Source organism: Toxorhynchites rutilus, chromosome 3 (genome assembly GCF_029784135.1).
Source record: "Toxorhynchites rutilus septentrionalis strain SRP chromosome 3, ASM2978413v1, whole genome shotgun sequence".
Taxonomy (NCBI): domain Eukaryota; kingdom Metazoa; phylum Arthropoda; class Insecta; order Diptera; family Culicidae; genus Toxorhynchites; species Toxorhynchites rutilus.
In genome coordinates this window covers 295,396,960-295,413,914 of record NC_073746.1, presented here as the reverse complement: position 1 = coordinate 295,413,914, position 16,955 = coordinate 295,396,960, and the positions used below count along the sequence as shown (strand labels likewise).

Below are 16,955 nucleotides of genomic sequence, written 5' to 3'. Positions count from 1 at the left end.
TTCTTTGTGTCCGGATCAGTGATAAATCACAACGTTACCGTAAACCCTACCATTACTATCACAAAACTCCGTCAGAACTTCGGTTCTTTATTACCCTCCTGATAAATACATTTTCGATCAAAAGATTCTACAATTCTATCTACGGAATTGATTTTAGTCGATTCCCCTTGCTTAGTTCGACCATTTTTAGCACAGCTAGTGCTTTCTTGGATTAGGATTAATACACAATAATAAAATAATGATAACAACTGTGTGATATAGAAAGAACAAGCTTTTAAAAGTCTGATAAATTAGGAAACCGCTAATATGGTTCCCTGGATGCTATCCACGATCAATGGAAGGCGTACAGTAGCAGGAGTATCGTACAGATCGCGATTACTGCCCCGAGGATGAGCGATTCACGCCGCTTGCGAATGTTGATTCGTTGCACGAGACTATATTATATGAAAATAATTTTAAAAACCTTAAATTCTCCAAAATAAGAGACAACATCACCTAGAAATCATAGGGAATCTATTGGAGATGTCGTGCATTCTAGTCTGGAAGCGTTTCATATGCTGCCGCTGTGAGGTCAAGTGTTCCTTCGTCTCCATTGCGATGCTAATCTGATCATTAACCATGGAACTCGAACTGAAAGAAAATATCGCCAATGAATTGATTAACTATGTTGACTATAGAGAATATCCAAATAAAATACTTGTGTATATGAGTGTTTTCCTTCAGATACATATCCCTCCGGCTCAGCCCGGATGTGGCAGCAGAGCTCATCGATGAAGTTCCCAGTCCGGATCCCCGCAGGAGTTCCTCTCGTTCCATTCGTGTTGTGTGGTTGGCCTGAATTTTAAGATACTCCTGTCGGTAACCCTGTAACGCACATACTAATTAGACGAACCCTGTTAATCTAACCCATCATTCAACATACGTGCAAAATCTCTCGATGCCGCTGCAATACATGCATGACGGCCGCTCCCGTGCCCGGTATCTCTGCCATTTTTTCGTTAATGCTGGACAACTTATCCAACATCTGCTCGATCTCGAGCGAAAGCGACTCGAAAACATGATCGCCCAACAGGGGAGCCGTATCCGTTGCCGAACTTATCGAGCTGCTCCCAGCGCCAACCTTATTGAAGGCGATCAGTTTCAGGTCGATGTCATTCTCCAAGTGACGGGCCTGCTTCCGCAATACTTAAAGTAAATAGTACATTTTGATGAGTTGATACAAAAAAAGTTATTAACGTAAACATGACACTGAAAATACTGACTATCCCAATCCGTAGATCCCATATTTGTTGGATTAACTACAGTGAGAAATCCTTTTTTTGATGCATTTAATGGTTTATCGTTAATCTCATTGAAACGTAACTCCACTGTTGTCAAAACGAATCAAAACATTGCAGCAACATCTCGCTGGAGGATAACAGGGTGCAATGAAATGTCAATTCATCAAACAACGTCAGTAAAGTCATCAAGGTGACGCAATGTTGAGCTTGTGACATCGCTACGTGTACGAACGATATCTTGTTTTTCGCTGTAATTTACGTCACTAATTCTGTTATTAACAGGAACTGATAGTAAATGCTACCAATCTTTAGGGTGATGCCAGAGTGAACGCGACATGCGTTGCGATGCGACACTACGTGATTTTTGACAAGCCGCGCGTTGTCGCGCGAATAAGCTCCGTTTATTCAATTCTGGCAAAAAACTATTTCATATGCCAGAGTAAGGCCGATTACACATTATCCGGTTTCTGCCGGACCGATTTCAAAAAACGCCGCTGGGTTTGGACGGAAAACCGGATAACAATGTGAAAAAGACCTCGCGCTTCACAAAACCGTGCATCTCTCACATACACATACGTGCATTTATTTATATAGTGGATTGACAGATAAACATTGCTGCAAATACTCCTGCTACATGCAGCCGTCTGCATACGGAAAACCTTGAAAACACGGCTGCTGCAGCAATTACGCGTCTTCTCAAATTTGCGTTCCTTTGGAGAGTATATACGGCCGTGTTAAAATGTGGCACACCAGGAACACGGCGGTTCTTGCGAAAATGACGCGCACCCTGCATCAGAACGGTATTATTACCGATAGGTGCGATCGAGCGGTCGAAGGTGTGAATCTTCTCGCCCCATTTCAGAATACAATTGCAATGACAAATAAATTTAAAAGTCCAGTTGCGGTGTATTTATCCATACGCTAAATTGTTTTATTTCCAAACTTACACAAACAGTATTATTCAATCCATACGCTCTGTTGCCACATATTTCCAATAGAATTTGAATGAACCAATAAAAAACATTTCGTAAGCTAAGGGCACTACTCAATTATTTATTCACTTCCTGTGATTTTCTTAGAATTTGCCTACGAGATAATCCATCTATTCTAGAGTGTCTTTTTATTCCACCATTGCAGTATGAATCTTTACGATTAAAACAACATAATTTTCCTTCAAAAACTATTTTATCGCTGCTTCCGCAGATTCTCATCCAGAATCGCGCTCAGCATATTTCGCAATTCCTCGATCGCGTACTCCCGGGGCAGGGACGGCTTCTCAAGCGCATTTCGCATCAACACATAGTTATCAATACGCGGATCCTAGGCGTATTGACCGAATCAGATATGCCAACCGCTGGATGATTTCGCTCTGACAGAGCCGATGCTTCTGCATCGGGCAGGAGAACATCTTGATCACCGGTCACATGGCAGACAGTTTGGTCTTGAAATCCTCGAGCCGAGCCCTGTCATCGATCGCTTTCCGGGTCAGGTCGAACTGTGTGGAATACCCAATAAGAATATTAGTAGAGAGCTATTGTTGGTGTGTTAAAATTGACGAAAACTGACCTTCACATTCAGCTCGATAAAATCGCTGACCATAGCTTTGCTTTGAGCAGAAACCTGCATCACTAAACTTGTTCCACAGCATCGAAATAAAGGAGTAAAGTAGAAATCCATCCATATCACTTGCAAATTCTGAATTTCAAAAACAACAAACAAACGTCAATAGCACACATATACTAATACACGGGACGAAAAACTGCCTGAATTGTACTAATACTAACAGACATGACAAACAACTGTCAATCCGCGCTGATGGCATGGAACTTCGTACTCTGCTTTTGGGAAATGATAGTGATAATAGATTTTCAGGTGCAATAAACACATGTTTGAAAATAAAAGTTATGAATGAAAATTACCTTCTTCTTATAAAATATGTTATTTTCGTAATGGAGTAACACGTTCTTTTGCAAGTGGAGAAACCCCTCTGAACAAGAACTGTGTTTGATGATGTTTTTATATTACAATTATGAGTTTCAGTGAAAATATGAAAAAAAATATACAAAAATGGTTAAATAAAAGTCAGTACTACGTGTTTGAAGTAATAAAATAACATGAAGTAAAAAATTTTCATTCAAAAATTAAGCAACTTAAAACTGTTTTAAGGTCTAATAATCTTATAGACGATGATTTGCTTTCCCAAACTGATGTCTCCAGACGTCGGCACAACACTATTGTCATCGCGTATAATGCTTGTCCGGGGCCGGACATTGTAGTCGCAGTAGACGGCTGCATCACGGCGCCGTAAAGAAGTTGGTACGGTCGAAATTTGCTATTTGGGTTTCAAACCGTTCCGGCTGAAACCGGATAATGTGTAATCGGCCTAAGGCTAGGCGCAAATTGAGAAGCGTATAGCGCTCGTAAGCGAACGCGAGACTACCAACACGACTCATACGTGCCACAAACGTAGCGTGGTGGAGCGCATATTGAGTCGCAGTTTGGTGTAAATAACATGCCACTCGCATACAATGACTGATTAACACAGAGTTGCGCGATATATTTATTTACTAACACAATCACTCGACCAGTACAGCCATACAGTATCAAACCCACGGCGCTATATGATTGTTCACCAACACAACTACCACAACCGGCATGAGCAGCACGAGAAACTGTGGTTCAGCCACAGCATCGCGCGAGTCGTGTCTCACGAGCGCTCCACCATCTCGCGTCATTTGGCCAATTTGCGCCGTTCTATCTGTTTTCATTAGCCACAAAAACAGGCGCTATATTGCGCCAAGTTACTCGCGCTATATGCGTCTCAATTTACGCCATGCCTAAACGCGATGCGATACGACGCGACAAGCGAATTTGTGCGCGACACAAAATCAACCTCGACATGCACAGCTTTTTCGCGCGATGAACACGCGACAAGTGAATGTCAGTTATATATTTTGTTTACATCATGGCGGAAGAAGATGTGTCTGTGGATGTGGAAGCACTAATCGGAGCTATATTTCAAAGAAGTGCACTTTGGAATCACAAACTCGACACAAACCGGGTTCTAGTTAGTAAGTGTTGGAAAGAAGTATCGAATGAATTAGGAATCACTGGTAAGTGAGACAAAGGGAATTGTTTGAATATATATTGAAAGGATTTTTCAAATTTCAGAGTATGCTGCTAAAAAATGGAAAAATTTACGGGATACTTTTGGTCGTTAACTGCGAAAGCTGCCGCAGTCGAGATCTAGGGATCCCGGTGATGACAGCATTTCCACTAACTGGCCATACTTCAGTTGTCTGCTATTTATGAAGCAACAAATGAAGCCCAGTATCCCGTTGCAAAAGACCTAGAAAGCACAGATAAAGGGATTGCGAAATAATGCCGGAAAACTACGTGAAGGGAAAAGAGATTCAAAATCGAACATAAAGATTATTTATGAATATTTTCTAACCTCAGTGTGATCAAAAGTTTTTCGCCAGACTCAATTGGAATTTAAATAAAGTTGGTCCACTTTTTTATGAGAACAACTTCAATATGTCCTAAAATATATTCGAAAGTTTCGATGTTCATACGGGTATAGTTGCGATAGAATGGATTCCGAAGTCTTTTTTGTTTCCGAAAAAAAATACTTACGCTTTCGGACATTAAATATTCTTCGTCAGAATCCATTTCGAAACTTGAACACAAAATGAAAATGAAACCTGTTGTTTACGTCTGTCGCGTATGTCAGTCGCATTCAATCGCGTCCACTCTGGCCACTATGTCGCTTTAAAAATCGCGTTCTTTTCGCGTCGCATTGCATCGCATCGCATGTCGCGTTCACTCTGGCCTCACCCTTAGTCATTTTCTACCGTACTGATAAACATATATGTCAAGCAGAACTATGATTCGTAAGCCCAATGTCGTCTACATTTTCCAAAGTATTGCATTATGACAACAATAAAAATGTTCAATACGCGCTTCTCTCACCAGTCTTCAGACATGACAACATTCAAGTTTACTAATGTTATCTAGTAAATTATACTAAACTCTGGTAAGGATGCGGGTTTGTCGACAATATGTACAAAAAATTGTACATTCTACTAATGTTTGCATTACCAAATGTAATTGGTAGTTTTCGACCGAGGATTTTTCTAATTGTACCGTTCCGAACCAATGTGCTATAAGGAATATTAGTAGACGTAGTATATTTGAATTGGTAAACAGTGCAGTGAGTCGCAGTGTTGAACAAAGTTGTAAGAAAATAAATGAATTATTTAGTAAAAAAATATTTTAACACGTATACACTATTAAAAAATCGTACTCAAAAAGTTTATGGATCTGAGCCTAGGGGCACAGACGGGATCTTGACATAGGACTGTGATTGTGTGTAGTAATTGCATTTGAATTAAGTTTTTCCGTTGTTCAAAATCTGTATTTTTTTCTATTTTGATACATCAAAAAACGGTTTCCTGTATAAACTAGTATCCTTTAAACAAGTTAGATAAGATAACGTGGAAGAATCTGTATCAATAGTTAAGATTTACATAAATATGAGCCTAAGTTTAAAAATTCTATGACTACAGAAATATATTATATATAAAAGTAGCATTTCCTCCTTCGTTGCCACGTTGTCCGGAACATTGTTTGTAATAACGTTATAGCCCGGTGATGTAAATTGAGTATCCTATGGCCATGTAGCTGCATTCGTGTAGCTGCTGTAGTGAATTGATCTCATTGGGTGCTAAGTTCTGCTTATGTATAGGAAATGGAAAGGAGAATAGGCTACTGCATTTGAGGAAGTGAAGCGGGCTTCTAAGGAATACATATATGTAGAACATAATATTAAGATTGCGACTATTCATGCTGTCAAAATTTGATATGCGTGAGTATATCCTTCCGAACTTCTAAATCAGTTGCCAAAATGGAGAATAACTCCTGATACGCATCGTTTCACATTGTGAGCTAACGCCGAAATGCAGGCAAAAAGGTTGCTCGTTGCGTCGGGGAGGAAAGCGGGTGATTAGTGCAATCGAAAAACAGACCCATTTCAATCGTCAATTTGTTCAACTGTTTTACTATATTTCCTGTTGGTGTTATAAGACAAATAAAAAGCTGGATTAATTTCCTGTCTAATGGTATATAACATAACATATGTCGCAATAGCGATTTTGAGTAATATGTATTTGAAAACTCTTAATGAATCGTTACATTTTTCGTAGAGTGACCCCCCCTCCATATAGAAATCAAAGACATAGTCCTATGTCAAAATTGATTTTGATATTAATAACTTCTATACTTCATTAATATATTGTTTTGAAGAAACAACCAATGGATTAAGGCATACATCTTTACTTAACTTGGACTGCGAGATACTAGTTCATATATTGAAGCGAAAATTAGAACAAAGAAAACAATATTTTGAATGTTTTATTCCATAAAACGCATTGATAGAATTTACCTCTTGGCTGTGGTTCAGAATATGTAATCTAATTCCGGATTCAAAGCCCCTCTGAAAAAAAAACACGAATGTCGTAATAACATGTGCTTATTAACGGAAATCTCATTTGTAGCATCACAATCTTTCGACCGGTAGGAGCATACCTAACCAAGCTGTATCAAAGATATCGTCGCAAAACGGATGCTAAGTTCGGGAAAAATTTGGGAACGAGGGTACTACCCATCAGAAAAAGTGGGCTGAATCTGCTTCTTTCAGTATAGAGTTCTGCACATGAACTCTGTTTTTGAGCTGGTATTATAAAAATTTGGATAGCACTCGTTTTGCCCTTCTCAAATTATTTGGAATTATTCCGGTCATTTCATCATATTATCAACATCCCACTCTGCAGATACAAATGTATCAGTAGTTCGCTATGTCAATTTTACTCTCACGTAGACCTGGACTTAGCGTGGAAACACACTAGACGGCTCTCCCGCGCGATTCTCGCAATGACAAGTCGCAGCAGGAGCTCGATGAAAAACACATTCAGCGGCTTTCGACGGCTTCACTAGCGGCCATTATCATATTTTTATAGACGGATGCAAGACGAGTCTATGGTACAAGGTACAACTGTTTGGACAGTAAGCGGATTAGAGGGGAGGTATATAAAGACAGAATGGTGGAAAACGGAAGAGGGATGTTTACCTGAGCGAGAGGGAGAAAGAAGTTGATCGCACACGTCTGAAATATTGCATTTCTCGATAATTTGGGTAGTATTCGAGAATCCGCAGCTACATGACCGCAGAGTGATTTTCACGTATTGGCTCACCGATAGTACATTAACTATTACCTTGCTTCATGTGCACCGCATAAACACTAATACTATCACAAAACCGTTGCGGCGCATCATCTCCATCGAGCCACCGCAGAGAATGAGGAACCTTACAACAGTGACTTTAGAACCGGCCGTACCCGCTCCGCCTTGTGTGTTTTATCTCATTCACATTCCATTATCGAGGCCCCGCGGCGGTCTGTCATTGCAAAATCCGCGCGGGGAAGCCGTCCAGTGTGTTCTTACGCTTAGAGCACAGAGTTCAATTTATGCTCAAATATGACGTTGTTTAGAAGTTGAAAACGAAGATCCTCCACTACCAGTGGAAGCTTGATCGCTCAATGTTTATGTGACTTTCATGCAGGATACATATTTCAGTGAATAAGTTCTATGATGTGGAAAAATATTCGACATAACCATTTTATGGATAAATATGGAGTACCCAAAATGGGCGGAAAGCTTAAACATTCTTGAAAATGCAGAAAAGATTTCATTTATTTCTGAGAACAGAACTGGGGCTATACTCAATCAATCAACGGTTTATTAAGCCAATTATCATTTCTGAACTCACAAAATTCGGTTCGCAGTTGCGCGATATATTCTTTGTTCTCATTTATTTAAAAAAAACTTTGAAACCGTAAGGTAATTTTACTGAAATGTACTATATCCCAGTTAAAATAAACATTGAATAAGCTGTTGATTTTGCAATGACAGGCTACCGCGGGGCCTCGATAATGAAATATGAACGAGATAAAACACACAAGGCATCAAAGTCGCTGTTGTACGGTTCCCCCTTTTGCTTCGGTGGCTCGATTCGCGTTGACGGCGGAATGGTGTCGCCATCTGGATACGACATTAGTTTGTATGAGGCCAACTCTTCTCTATCAGATTAGTCGATTAGTCGATTAGACCCTAAGGCAGTTATAAATTACTAAAATTTGTATGAAATTTTTTTCTTGTCATTATTTATCTACTAGAAGTACGTTGTTCTGGCCCTAATTTGAACTAATTTCTATGAATTTTCAGATATTCTCTCCAAAACTTACCATTATAATATAAAAATATCTTCAGACACAATTTTTGTATGATATTTTTCCACTGCTTGCAAGCAAAAATGATTTGCATTTCAATAGAGTACTTATTTGATTTGGGAAAACTAATTTTCATTCATAATTTTTGTTTTAAAAGTGTGTTCATTTCCTTTGCATACCCATATTGTCATGCCTACTCCCCCATTTCGTAATACGAAGCTCAATGCCGTCAACGCGGATGGAGATGATGCGCAGCAACGGTGTTGTGAGAATATTAGTGATTATGCGCTCTTGAAAGGTGCACATAAAGCAAGGCAATAAGAAATGTACTATCAGGTGAGCAAATCCGTGAAAACCACTCTGCGGTAATGTAACTGCGGATTCTCGAATTCCATCCAAATTATCGAGAAATGCAATATTTCAGACGTTTGTGATAAATTTCTCTTTCATTCTCGCTCAGTTAAACATCCCCTCTTCCGTTTTCCACCATTCTATCTTTATATACCGCCCTTCAAATCAGCTTACTGTTCAGACCAGGGGTACCAAATGTACTGCATCACGACAGTAATCTCATGACTGTCGCCACCATTGTCCCGTGACAGTCACGCGATTGAATTTTTACTACAGTCACACAGTGGAAATGTTATGCGACATTTATTGTTACTGTCGTGTACTGTACACGAAAACATTCCCTTGTGAGAGTATTTTGGTCTTTCGTCTGCGACAGACCCGCTTGCTCATTAGTGATGTTTTTGTAGATTCTGAATGCAATAGTTATACGTTGCTACCGTCGTTGATGATTTTTTTCCCTCGTGCTGATGATGTCGGGTGTCTTAGTATGTATTTTTCCAGTACAACGTCATTTTATTTCATTTCATTTTCGCAAACTAAAGAGATTAATCTGCTGTGCAGCGAAGAATTAATAACAATTAATAACTGGCGAATTCTGCAGCATATTCCGATATGGGAAAATTTAATTTGTCGATGACGCGGCTATTCTATGTAGAGAAGTTTTCGGGGGAAATAGTGTGAGCAACAGAAGAGAATCTGTTGAAAGAGGTGCGTGGTGAAGTGTCGTGGGTGGAAGTCCTGTGAATGAAAGTTACGCGAATGCAACTGTAGGGCCAGATTAGAGTGCGGCTGGGGGAAGTGTTGCGCACTTAGCAATGTAGGTTTGGATATGGAGGAGATTTTATTTTATTTATGTATAAAATATGTTTAGCGCGTAATCTTAATATTATCAACAAAAATGTAAAGTAACATTTTAGTATTATTATCATTATTACTAACTGACGTTATGCTGCCATTTAGATAATTTTTAGCGAATATATTCGTTGTTATATGACAAACAACAAGTGTATTGCAAGTGTGTTTCATATTCATATCGATATACTGAATTTGAAATACAGCCACATTACTGCCCTCATTCATTCATACTTTTACCTGGTGAATTAGGTTTGCCTGGTTGATTCTTGCTTTGAAATATATGATTCATTGACATTCAAAACTATAATTATATCATGATCTGAAGAATTTTCCACATATAGAGATATTTTGATTTGAACATTCAGCTATTTTTGAAAGTGTGAAGTTAATAAAAAAAAATTGCCTTTTTTATGTACAAATTTATTTCCATCTTCTACGTGCAAAAATTTTCGTTATACTTGTTTTATTTTATTTTTTCAGGTATCTGTTTAATGGGGGAATCAACTCTGGTAAATTGAAAAAATGGTTTTTATGCAATGTTGTACCGGAAGGATTCTTCGATATTTCATTTCGTTGAAAATCTGCAGTAAAAACTATGGGGTCATCTCAAGAGTAACATGGCTGTACGAATCTTCAAGGGCATTTTTTCAGCTGGTGGTACGTTTATCTCAGAATCTAGTGGACCAATTTAGCAGAAGTTTTTTTTCAGCATGCAAAAATGAATTCTGACCTACGAAAAGGACCTATCTGCTTTGATCGATTATCATCATTGATAACTTCTCTGATAACCACGGCCTTACGATTTTTGTTGATTTTTTTTTTATTATTCAAATGGCCGACATTTTGGCAATTTTCATAATTTTCAAAAACCGCTACGTAACAATTCAGATAATAAGATTTTTACATGCTAAAAAAATCAGCTATATCGGTCCACTGGATTATGAGAAAAACGTACAACTAGCAAGAAAATGTTTTAAAGATTTAAAAAAAAAATATCTTTCAAATGAAAGCAACATAATTGGCTTACGTAGCGTACTTTTTAGTGTAGAGCCAGTTTAGTTCTATAACTCTGTCATTGTTAAAATTCGAACATATGCGTAGGAGGGTTTTTTCCATGAAATATGATCATCTATCACCTCCTGAGAGATTCTGGGAAAATATATTAAATTCTTCTTTTACATTCAATAATCAAAAATTATATGCATGAAAAACAAACTTAAAAAAGTCGGGTGGGTAATGTCGGGGACATAACCGGAGTGACGTAGGACTATACAAAGGGGACAGCTTTTGTTAAATATATATTTTAAATATATTGTTTTATTTCCTTCTCCTACGTGAATACCTACCTATCTACCTGAAAAATGGATTAGTTTACTGTTTACTCTTTATGAATATGTTGATGGTTCTGAAAAGAACCTTTGGTGTTGTGTTTTTGTTATCACTCGATATTCCCATCTTGTTCGGTTAAACCTTCCTGTTTAGCTATTGCGTTTGCCACTCGCCACAGCTTTCACAGTTGGAAAATTTATTCCCATCCAGCTTGTGACATATTGTTCAGTAAATTACATTTAATGCGACGTGCCGGAGAAACACTTTGCCACTCACTGAAACTAATTGTTGCCTTGATGAGCGCCGAACCGAAGCTGCTCTGTTCTTGATGCGGGTTTTCTGATTGTCGTGAGCAGCTTTGCAAGCCAACTCGAGCACTCCGACGACCGAAACTCTATAATCGCTGTTAGGTATACTGGTGCTCCGGCACCAATCCGTTCGGCCTAGTTACCCTTGCGGAGCAATCAGTGAATGCGACCAACAGGGAACTGGAGACCTGCACGGTTCGAGTGAGACTTTGCCTTTCCTTAACTTGTCCTCCTTTGTTACGTCCACGATGCCGATGCCGCACAACCACACGGGTTTACGGTTTGAAAGAAAATAAGATATTTTTTTGGGGTCCGCGTGTTTTATACTCTAGCGGTACACACTCACAGGATAGAGACAAATCGGCAGACTCAGCCAGAGGGGCGAGTCCAACGAGACGAACGAATGAGCGTTAAAAGGGAGCGATTGCAAAAAATACATTTATTACGATTTGTTCGCTCGTTGGATTCACATGCAGGCTAAAAAGGGTCCTTTTCAGGATCACAAAATTATCTTCAATCTAAAGAGTTTATTGTTTTGTTATCACTCGATATCCCCATCTTGTTCGGCTAAACCTTCCTGTTAAGCGATTTGTTGCCACTCGCCACAGCTTTCACAGTTGGAAAATTTCTTCCCATCCAGCTTTGTGACATGTTGTACAGTAAATTACATTCAATGCGACGTGCCGAAGCGCCACTCAGTGTCGCATTGGAGGCGATTTTAACCTGTAATGGAACATTTGCGATGACAGTGGACAGTGTCGACCTTCAATGTGGGGTCATAATTTGGATCTCTATGTACACAAATGTCCAACTAAATAAGTCGCATTACATGTCCGTCCAATTAGCTAAATGTCGAACTAATTGTAAATTACTGTACTTTCAATCTGGAAACAATTTAAGAATTGGTGAAAATTGAATAATCAGGAAAGTCCCCAACTATCAATAAGCTCAGAACAACTGCCAAATTCACATACTCGTCAGATCCTGGCAAACAAATTAAGAAAAAATCAATTTGTGTTTTATTATTATTTTTGATAATGTTTTAGAAAGCATTGAACTGTATTCCCTAAACTCTTTTTTGGAAGGTTTAATGGCCCTGAAAAGCGCCTTGTTTTATGGAATGGTTCCAATTTAGAAAACTTTGTACTCGTGGTTTTGAAAAAAACCATTTCGAACGCCCTCGATGCCGCCTTGTTCTGGATTTGCCACCAAAGCAGTTTGTATAAAGAACAAACTTTTTTCTTCTGCTACCTGATGCCGTTTTGCGATTGCGTTTGCCACTCGCCACTCGCTGCAACTGCCTGTTGTCTTGATGTCCACCGAATCGAATGTGTTCTGTTCCGAATGCGGGTTTTCTTATCGTCGCGAGCAGCTTTGCCAGCTAACTCGATCACTTCGGCGGCCGAAACTATATAACGCCGACTAGGTGGACTGGTGCACTGGTACTAACGCGCTCGGCCTAGCTACCCTTGCGGGGAACTCCAGATCAACACGGTTCGAGCGGGATTTTGCCTTTCCCTTCACTTTTCCTCCTTTACCATGTCCAGACATGGCTGCTTGGGTTGGTTTGTTGATGTGTTGTGATGCGAACCGATGTGGTGTACGGTTTGAATGAGAATGATCGTTGCGGCAGCGGAGCGGGGATTTTTAAGCTGACTGGCTGGCTCGAGAATTACGCATGTGTGAGACTGCGACCAATGTTTCGTTCATTTTTTTCTTTTTCCTTTCCAATCGTGCTTCATTCTATTTCGCTGCTGCTCTGGTTGCCCGTTTTGGTCGGTACGATTTGAGGAGCACAAAATGGACCAATCAAAAATGGGCACATAGTGCATTTTGACAATGCTTGATATTTCACAATTATTTAATTATTTATCTCAAGAAAAATGAAATGTTATTCGTTATGATAGATGCGTAGATATATTTCCTATCAATTGATGCAAAAACCTTTGCGATCTATTGAGAAATGCTCGAGTAATAAGCGTTCCAAATCTTGCATTTTTTCCTACTTGTTCAGTGCCTAGATTTCCATTTCCCTATATCTTCCGGTTAGACGTAGTGCTACGTCAAAAACATTTTTTTGACTCGATTATATACAGGATTCGATTATATACAGTGAAAAGAAATCGGAGACTGTATATAATCGAGTTCGCGCTGCATTAGTTTCCAACTTGGAGGATAAATCTAAACACTCCCAACACTGAGTATTTCCGACGTCACCAATATATTATCGAAGAAACTCTCGCCTAGAATTATTAAGCTGTGCGTGTTTTTCTCATATGAATTGTTGATCATTTGTGTATCTGGATTCAGGCATCCCAACAGTAAAGCATTCTTATTACAGTCGTTACAAAATGTCATGACATTTTTCTGGCGACAGTCACGTGTGACAGTAACCCGGGTAAACCGATGAGATTCATCGCTTCGTCAGCGACTGTTACGGCGACAGAGCGAACGGAATAGCAGACACGAAAAAATCGGAAACGAACAGTCTCCCCGGCTCACTACGGTCGTGCACGACAAATTAGATGAATTCGACGAAACACCGACTGTTGCTGTATAGTATTACTTTATGCATTCATGCTCTGTCGCTTGTATACGAGTGTAGCGCGCTCACAGAGACTGTCGATTCAATTTCATACCGACTGTTATGAAAATGCAGTACTTTTGGGATGCCTGGTTCAGACAGTTGTACCTTATACCACAGACTCGTCTTGCATCCATCTATAAAAATATAATAATGGCAGTTATTGAAGCCGTCGAAAATCGCTGAGGGTGTTTTACATCAAGCTCCTGCTGCAACTTGTCATTGCAAAAATCGCGCGGGAGAACCGTCTACTGTGTTTCCACGCTAAGAATTGCATGGGAAAATAATTGACGCAACGTGACGTGACGGAACGTGAACGTGACGTGATGTTGTATATGAATCGCACTTTAACATCTTCCCGAATTGATCCTTGCTATCTCAAAAAACCACAAAACAAATACTCATTTTCTTTTATTACCTCTATTCGCGTTGACAATATTGAGCCTCGTATGACAAAATGGGGGAGTAAAGTACGTAGAATAAGAAGGTAGTCTTCTCCCTTTTTTTGTTCAAGTAGTGGTAGGCAAAGAAAAAAAAGGAAACAAAAATGATAAACCATCGATCGAATTCATACAAAAGCATACAAATTCATTTTTTCAATTTTTAAAATTATAACACATGAACTGTCTCAAAATATGTTTCGAAATGATGAAATAGCAGTTTTCTTAATTATTTTAAAATTTAGAACGGTAAAATCATCGCACCTGTACTATAAAAATAATGCAAAATCGATTAACAAATGTGTGGAGAGCTTATATCGAAGCAGTGTCGTTCCTGTTCCCGATCCAAGGAGCGAATGCACGGTTTAGCTGAAAACATCTCCGATTAGTTTATCTCATTCGAAATTATTCTGTTCCGGCATCGCGGGACGTGGTACTTCAACATTTTGCTGAAGTAAACAAAAACTGTTCAGTATGAAATCGATAAAAAATCACATAAAACGTTACTTGCAGTGAAAAAGCGGTACACTATCGTGTTTGCCATCGGCTCGACTTGCGATTTTGTCAATTTTTTATGATATTTAGAACTTTTAAAATCGAGAAATATTGAAAAAACCTTCAGAACTTCGCACAAATTGAGAATTTTTAATCACTAACTTCATTGTGTGTGTAACACATGTGCTCTCCGCGTGTATATATAGGAAATATCCCTTACCTTCTATTGTACGTACTTTGATGGGGGAGTAGGCATTACAATTCGGGACATCGAAGCTGAGTTTGACAGCCAGTTTATATGAAGCAAAGTTAAACAAAGGGTAAATTTACGAATCTGGTGGAAAGAAATGAAATGCGTTGATATGAAGATTTCAGGTACGGTTGTACGGTTGTCAATAGTTTAATCTTCATCCTGAGCCGTTTAAGCTATTCGAGGTATCAGGTTTCACCCATTTTCGATGAAGGATTATACACTATTCTGGGCCAATATTTTAATTTATAATCTGGAACGTCTATACAAATCGAGCGACAGTTAAGTTCAGCGTTATAATCATATTTTTCAGTATTACTAACAAAAGAAATTTCCTTATTGTAAAAGCAATTCGTCCAACTTTTGAGGTCCACTTTTCAATGGTTCTGGTAAAAAGATTTGGGAATTTTTTTTAGTAATGATTATATACGGATACGGACTATATAACCTGACCACGAAAACAACATTTCAAAATAATTGTCATTCAATGTTCGAAAATTTACAACTGCCTCTGAGCATGCTAATCCCAATGAAGGTACTCTTATTCGATTCTGTATTGTGTGTCAACGAAATAATTAAACGGTTCCTGAAACGAAAACTGCTTTACTAAGCTTCATCCTATCACTACGTATTCGTTTTTTCTGTAAACTACAAAAAAATTCGAGAAAAAATAGCACTTAAAGTACAGTTGAAAAACACACGGTTTGTTTACTTTTTCCTCATACATTCATAATATCCGTTAGATGGCCACATCGTACCTTCCATGTCGCGAATATGGGTTTCCAGAAGATATTAACACACTTTTAAAATCAAAATTATGAATGAAAATTATTTTTCATCAAATTAGTACTCTATATAAATGAAAACCACTTTTGCTTGCAAGTAGGGAAAAAATATCATGCAAAAATTGTGTCTAAACATAATTTTATATTATAATGGTGAGAATATCTGAAAGTTCATAGTAATAAAGATGGTAGAGTTTCGGGCGACATAGTATACGCTGCCGTAACTATTTCTCAAATAGTGACGTCAGCCGTTGTGTTTATCTTTGATTACCCACCGCATCCATGTGAAAATGCTATTTTCAGGAAGTAATTTATCAATTAAAAACGTACATTTTTTTAGAATTCCCGCTGAATATGAGGCTAATGTGATAGCGTGCAGTGAATATTTGTGAAATCACGTCGAAAAAGATGGATAAAAGTATATTTTCATGTGCCATTTTCACTCCTCCACGTACATAGAAACAAACGAAGTTTCATTATTTTAACGTTACGAAGTTGATGTTTCGAAGCCTTAGAGGTGAATGAACTGAAAAGTTTAAAACCTCTATAATTCTTCACGTTCAACAAAATCGAGAAGCGGCAACAAGTAGATGCTGTTTACGTCGATTTCTCCAAAGCTTTCGACAAAGTACCCCACGACCTTGCTATTCTGAAAATGGATTGACTTGGTTTACCATCCTGGATCATAAACCTGCCAACCTTATATTTATCATCCCGCAAAGCTTTTGTCAAGGTACTAAATCCAACGAATTTACGATTCCATCTGGTGTGCCACAAGGAAGCATTCTCGGTCCTCTGATTTTTGTATTATTCGTTAACGATCTGTGCGAAAGGTTATGTTCGGAGAAAATTTTATATGCGGATGATTTGAAAATTTACCGAGTAATACAATCAAATTTAGACTGCTGCATACTGCAAGCTGACATTGAGCGATTAACGGTTTGGTGCCAGGAAAATGGAATGCATGTAAATGCTGAAAAATGCAAGGCCATA

At 38.7% G+C, this 16,955-nt stretch overlaps 1 protein-coding gene across 1 annotated transcript; it reads right to left on the bottom strand.

Annotated features, from left to right (window-relative positions):
* Nucleotides 1-52: 52 nt before the first annotated feature.
* Nucleotides 53-1,409, bottom strand: LOC129776430 (Golgi SNAP receptor complex member 1). The gene is made up of 5 exons (XM_055782069.1): nt 1,263-1,409; nt 923-1,185; nt 698-864; nt 496-630; nt 53-434 (listed from the first exon to the last, which is right to left on the bottom strand). Exons 1-5 carry the CDS (start codon nt 1,282-1,284, stop codon nt 332-334), a joined length of 690 nt encoding a protein of 229 aa, XP_055638044.1. The 5' UTR covers nt 1,285-1,409; the 3' UTR covers nt 53-331.
* Nucleotides 1,410-16,955: the final 15,546 nt, after the last annotated feature.